General features: G+C 56.6%; 1 protein-coding gene and 3 non-coding genes across 4 annotated transcripts; all 4 read left to right on the forward strand.

Moving 5' to 3' along the window:
• Nucleotides 1-117: 117 nt before the first annotated feature.
• Nucleotides 118-189, forward strand: TRNAC-GCA. The gene has a single exon. It is a non-coding gene; the product is annotated as a tRNA-Cys (tRNA).
• A 185-nt stretch (nt 190-374) lies between these two features.
• Nucleotides 375-446, forward strand: TRNAC-GCA. The gene has a single exon. It is a non-coding gene; the product is annotated as a tRNA-Cys (tRNA).
• Nucleotides 447-615: 169 nt separating this feature from the next.
• On the forward strand, nt 616-3,073 carry RPL23 (ribosomal protein L23). The gene is made up of 5 exons (XM_041462950.1): nt 616-769; nt 988-1,071; nt 1,360-1,488; nt 2,304-2,417; nt 2,940-3,073. Exons 1-5 carry the CDS (start codon nt 757-759, stop codon nt 3,020-3,022), a joined length of 423 nt encoding a protein of 140 aa, XP_041318884.1. The 5' UTR covers nt 616-756; the 3' UTR covers nt 3,023-3,073.
• A 2,109-nt stretch (nt 3,074-5,182) lies between these two features.
• TRNAC-GCA lies at nt 5,183-5,254 on the forward strand. The gene has a single exon. It is a non-coding gene; the product is annotated as a tRNA-Cys (tRNA).
• The last annotated feature ends 985 nt before the right edge of the window (nt 5,255-6,239 follow it).

The raw sequence follows: 6,239 nt of genomic DNA on the forward strand, positions 1-6,239 counted from the left end.
AAACACGGCAAAAAAAATTACAAGAAATTTACGTTGAGGGCGCGGCGGGATTCGAACCGGGGGGCTTTGGGTCTGCGGCGCCGGTAGAGGGGACTCCGGGCGGCGCACGCGGCGGGCGGGGGTATAGCTCAGTGGTAGAGCATTTGACTGCAGATCAAGAGGTCCCTGGTTCAAATCCGGGTGCCCCCTCAGAGAGTGTTTTTAATATTTTTACGCTTTTTTCCCGTTTTTTGTCGTTATTTCCGGGGGATGGGGGTGTTTGGGGCGGGCAGGCCGCATTTGCGCGCGCAGTCCCCGATCCATGCACAGAACAGGGAACTACGCAGGCGCGGGGTGAGCTCTAAATTATCACCCAGTGGCCGCCTTGTATCAGTGGGGGTATAGCTCAGTGGTAGAGCATTTGACTGCAGATCAAGAGGTCCCCGGTTCAAATCCGGGTGCCCCCTCAGAGAGTGTTTTTAATATTTTTACGCTTTTTTCCCGTTTTTTTGTCGTTATTTCCGGGGGATGGGGGTGTTTGGGGCGGGCAGGCCGCATTTGCGCGCGCAGTCCCCGATCCATGCACAGAACTCCCTTTATCCCAGCTTTTCTCACCCGAATTATCCCTGCTCGCTCTTTCCGTCCCCGCCGCCCCCTCCCGGTGCTCCCGGTACCGGTGAGGGTGTCGCGTTTCCCGCCGCCGCTAGGGGGCGCCGCGCGCGGAGCGAGGCGGGGCGGGCGCGTCACGCGACATCCGCCGCCTCTTCCGGCGCCAAGATGTCGAAGCGAGGTGAGGCGGGCGCCGCTCTCCGCCACCATCCGGCTCCATCCGCCGCCATCCGGTGTCCCCGTGGCCGTCCCGGCGCAGCGGGGACCCGGCGAGAGGCGCCTGAGCCCGGGCGGGAGCGGATACCACCGGTGATGTCGCCGTCGCCCTCCCCCTCCCCGTGAGGCCGCGGCCGCTCCGTGAGGCGGTACCGGGCTCTTAACGCTCTTCTCGACCCGCAGGACGCGGAGGTTCGTCCGGGGCCAAGTTCCGCATCTCCTTGGGTCTCCCGGTGGGGGCCGTGATCAACTGCGCCGACAACACCGGTGAGTGCGGGGCTGGAGCCGCGGGGCGGCGGGAGGGACGGCCCGGGAACCGGGAGAGCCCCTCGGGAACCGGGAGAGCCCCTCGGGAAAGGCCCCCTCAGTAACCCGAGGGTGAGGTGTTCCCTGAATTCCCAAACCTCCGTTTTCCTTCGGGAATCTCTCGCTGGGCCCGTGGTAGTGGCAGCGCTGTGGGGTGTCCCTGCAGTGGGACGTGTCCCCGGCTGTCCCGGGATCACGGCGGTGCCGCTCCCCGGTATCCCGGGATAACGGCGGCGCTGCTCTCCGCAGGGGCCAAGAACCTCTACATCATCTCCGTGAAGGGCATCAAGGGCCGCCTGAACCGGCTGCCGGCGGCCGGCGTGGGTGACATGGTGATGGCCACGGTGAAGAAGGGCAAGCCTGAGCTGAGGAAGAAGGGTGAGTGGCGCCGTTGCTGTCCCGAATTGTCGCGGGAGTCGGGGACAGAGTCCCCGGAGAGTCACCGAGTCATCCCCCCCTTCTCTAAAGCACTCGTTGGGTCCGTGCCGTGGCTCAGGGAGTTGTCGTGGAAGGGCAGAGCAAAGGCGCCGCTTTTGGGTGAAGTGGCAGCTGCTGGTGCTGTTGATTTCAATCAGCGGTGGGACAGAGGGTTTGGGAATCCTGGAATGGGCTGGGTGGGAAGGGACCTTCCATGCCATCCGTGGGCAGGGACCCCTTCCACTGCCCCAGGTGGCTCCAAGGCCTGCCCAGCCTGGCTTTGGACACTTTCAGGGATCCAGGGACAGCCACAGCTGCTCTGGGTAACCTGTGCCAGGGAGGAATTCCTTCCCTAAATCCCCTCCTGAGTCCAGCTGTCCATCAGTAATAGGGGAGTGATGTCACATGGATCTGTGAACTTAAAAATTATGGAATGATTTGGGTGGGAAGGAACCTTAAATCTCATCCAGGTCCACCCCCTGCCATGGATTTGCTCCTGCTCCAGAGGAGTTCTTGCTGAATATTGTTTGTGAATTGATTCCTTCAAAATAAAGGTGCATAAGTGGGAAAACCTTGGATTTTCCAAGTGTAGATGCAGCTACAGATATTTCATGGTCAGTTTTAAGGAGAGTGTTGACTGTAAAATGTAACTTTTTAGTAAAACACCGCAAATACAAGGTGCAAAACAAAACCCACCCGGAATCTGGGTTTGATTCCTGTGGGATCTGTGTGGAATGTGTGTTTATCCTGAGGGCTGTGACACTTTTTCCTCCCAGTGCACCCAGCGGTGGTGATCAGGCAGCGGAAATCCTACAGGAGAAAAGATGGGGTGTTCCTGTACTTCGAGGACAACGCAGGAGTGATTGTAAATAACAAAGGGGAAATGAAAGGTGAGCCTGGGAATTGTCCCCCACGGGGGGTTGGCACTGCCACAGTGGGGAAAGGACTCAAGATTCCCCTCAGAGAGTGGAATTTTGGCTGGGAAATGCTGCCCTGAACCATCTGTGAGCTCTAAATCACGGAATTCCAGAATGGTTTGGTTGGAAGGAAGATCGAAGCTCATCCCAGGGACATCTCCACTATCCCAGGGTGCTCCAGCCTGGCCCTGGATGTTCCCGATGCCGTTTGTGCCATTCCCAATGTTCCTGTGCCATCCCTGATGCCTTTTGTGCCATTCCTGATGTTTCTGTGCCACTCCCGATGCCTTTTGTGCCATTCCCGATGTTCCTGTGCCATCCCTGATGCCTTCTGTGCCACTCTCCATGATTTTGTGCCACTCCGGATGTTCCTATGCTATTCCTGATGTTCCTATGCCATCCCTGATGCCTTTTGTGCCGTTCCCGATGCCTTTTGTGCCACATCATCTCAGCGGCCAGCCTCACTGTCCCTGTGGTGTTGTCCCTGTTTTCCAGGCTCAGCCATCACAGGCCCCGTGGCCAAGGAATGTGCAGATCTGTGGCCCAGGATCGCCTCCAACGCCGGGAGCATCGCCTGATCCCGATCCTGCCCCTGGCCAGGGACACAAAATAAAACTCCTTGTACCAACTCCGTGGTGTTTTCATTCCAAACAGGAGCAGGGTTGTGCTGGGGGGTGTTTTTATGGAGCTCCAGCTGGAAAATGGGATTGGGGGATTTAACAGTTGTTTTTCAGGCAGGTTCCTGAAGAATCCCTGGGGTGGCTCAGATTTTAGTGATCCTGAATTGATGAGGGGAGCTGGGAGGGGTCTGTGCCTTTGTGCTGAAGCTCCCAGAATTGGAGAATTCCCAGAATTTTCTTCCAGAATGAGCAGTTTAACTGTTCAGAGTGAAAGTGCCTGAGGCTGAGCTGCAGGACAGAGGCACCTGAGGGATGTCCCTTGGGCTGGGGACATGGAGGGGCCACTGCTGTCACCTGGGGAGTGGCTGGAGCTGAAGCCTCGGGGTCAGCTGGGAACCTGCAGAGCAGAGTGGGAAGGGATGTCCAGGGAAGAGCTTGGGCTGTTTGTGGTGTTCTGGAGCAAAAGGAGGAATGGTCTGGGTGGGAGCTGTGACTTCCTGGCCCGCAGGTGGGGGAACCTCATCCCCGAGCCCACAGGTGACAGTGGGGTGGCTTTGGGGCCTGGAATGCCTGACCCCCAATCAAGGGGCAGGAAAAGGGGGCAATTCCCACCTCCAGCTGGCACCGAGCTGTTCCCTGCTGCACTTCTGGGGATTCCTGATGATTCCGTGCCGTTCCTGATGCCTTCTGTGCCACTCCCGATGAATTGGTGCCACTCCTGATGTTCCTGTGCCATTCCCGATGTTCCTGTGCCATCCCTGATGTTTCTGTGCCACTCCCGATGCCTTTTGTGCCATTCCCGATGTTCCTGTGCCATCCCTGATGCCTTCTGTGCCACTCTCCATGATTTTGTGCCACTCCGGATGTTCCTATGCTATTCCTGATGTTCCTATGCCATCCCTGATGCCTTTTGTGCCGTTCCCGATGCCTTTTGTGCCATTCCCGATGCCGTTTGTGCCATTCCCGATGCCGTTTGTGCCATTCCCGATGCCGTTTGTGCCATTCCCGATGCCGTTTGTGCCATTCCCGATGCCGTTTGTGCCATTCCCGATGTTCCTGTGCCGTTCTCGATGCCTTTTGTGCCATTCCCGATGTTTCCGTGCCATTCCCGATGCCGTTTGTGCCATTCCCGACATTCCTGTGCCATTCCCGACGTTTCCGTGCCGCGGTCACAGCGGGAAGGCAGCGACACCTCCTGGATTCAGCAGCACCATCCAAGGGAAGGCTGCACAAACCCCCGGCCCTGCTTTGGGCGAGGCTTTTAAACCTCTCTGACCCCTCCCAGCAGATTCCTAGATATTTCTGGATATTCCTAGATATTCCAGAGCCGGGTACAGGCAGCAGAAGCAAACTTGGCCAAGGATTTGCACATCCCGAGGGTCGCTCCCTCTGTTCTCCACAGGGTTTTGGAGCAGGAGAGGGCCTGTGGATCATTCCCTGGAGCCCTGGAAGGGTCCAGCACTGCTCTGGGTGTGATCCCAACATCCCAAACCTGCAGCTGGAGGGGATTTCTGTCTTCCCAAGCAGTGACCATCATTCCAGAGGTGGAGGTGATGCCTCAGGTTTTAATAATTTTTAGATTCTGTAGTTCTGGCCTCAGTTCTAGCTCAGCCTTCTCAAGGCATCACAAGGACCTGCTCTGTGTAAGGAACCACCCCAATAAAGCCCCCAATAAAACCCCAATAAATCTGCTCAGTTTTGACATTCCTGCTTTGTGAAGGATTTCTCCACCGCTTCCAGAACTGGATTAAACATTTTGGCGGGGGGGGGGAAATTTTGGTGATCCAGTAATTCCTGAGCCAGGCTGGGCACACCCTGAGACCAAACAGAGCCTGTGGTGACGTTTTGAAGTCAGTGCTGGAAATGTTCCTTTCCTTTGGCCACATTTGGGGTTTTTTTTAGATGGACTCAGGTGGGAATTCATTACCTGCCTTACCAGGAGCGTGGTGAGAGCCCTGGAGGGAGGGCTGGGTGTGCCAGGCAGGGCTGAGAGCAGCTGGGATGTGACAGCCAGCCCTGGAATGTGACAGAGCCACATCAGTGGCCACAAGGAGCCTCACCTGGCCACAAGGAGCCTCACCTGGCCATAAGGAGCTCACCTGGCTCACCTGGCCAGGTGGGGGTATAGCTCAGGGGCAGAGCATTTGACTGCAGATCAAGAGGTCCCCGGTTCAAATCCGGGTGCCCCCTCTCTTTTCTGTCTTTTTATCCCCAAAAATGTGGTTGGGAGCCCGGAATTCCCAGGTTTTCCCCCCCATGAGCTATGTGCAGGCCTCAGTTCCCAGCAGAGCAGAGCAGCATCAAGGGATGTTGGTGAGAAAAGGGAGGAGGATTTTGGGAGGATGTGGATTTTGTCCACATGGGTGTTAATTAGCAGAGCTAATGGGGTTAATTAGCAGAGCTTTGCTGGGATGGTAATGAGCAGGGAATTCCTGCTGGGAATGCCCATGGAAAGCAGGGCGTGTAGCTCAGAGGGAGAGGAGAGCATTTGTAGATCAAGAGGTCCCTGGTTCACCCCCTCTTTTCTCTTCCTTTTCCTCTTCCTCCAACCTTCCTGCTGCCCAAATCCTTTGGGGGAAGGTTGGGAAGCTGCTGTGGGATGTTGTGCTGGGCAGGGAATGTGGGGTGGGAGCTTCGGTGGGACCACCAAGGCCTGGAAAAGTGCAGGGGCTGTGCACTGGGCGAGGAACCACTCACAGGAACTCCTCACGGGAAATCTGGGGCTGCCTGAGCCTCCCCTGGGCTGAATTCTCTATAGGGAGAAATTCTGGGAATAACGGGGAAAACTGAACCTGGATCCGGGTTGGAATCCGGGATGGGGGAAAACCAGGACTGGATCCAGGCTGGAATCCGGAATGGGGGAAAACCAGGACTGGATCCAGGCTGGAATCTGGAATGGGGAAAACCAGGACTGGATCCAGGCTGGAATCCGGAATGTGGGAAAACCAGGACTGGATCCAGGCTGGAATCTGGGATGTGGGAAAACCAGGACTGGATCCAGGCTGGAATCTGGAATGTGGGAAAACCAGGACTGGATCCAGGCTGTAATTCAAAATGGGGGAAAACCGGGAGTCCTAAAAAAGTCCTTGTGGATATTTTTCATCCCACCATGTCGGTCTGTTTTACGCATCCTTTGTTTCTTCTTGGCATCTGTGTGTGATCCATCCCTGAGTTT

This window comes from Pyrgilauda ruficollis, unplaced genomic scaffold (assembly GCF_017590135.1).
Source record: "Pyrgilauda ruficollis isolate IOZ18807 unplaced genomic scaffold, ASM1759013v1 scaffold161, whole genome shotgun sequence".
Lineage (NCBI taxonomy): Eukaryota > Metazoa > Chordata > Aves > Passeriformes > Passeridae > Pyrgilauda > Pyrgilauda ruficollis.

Bases quoted from the DNA above. Each gene is read 5' to 3' on its own strand.
- RPL23 (XM_041462950.1), top strand. The intron at 1,072-1,359 runs GTGAGTGCGGGG...TGCTCTCCGCAG, and splicing joins CAACTGCGCCGACAACACCG to GGGCCAAGAACCTCTACATC. The intron at 2,418-2,939 runs GTGAGCCTGGGA...CCTGTTTTCCAG, and splicing joins TAACAAAGGGGAAATGAAAG to GCTCAGCCATCACAGGCCCC.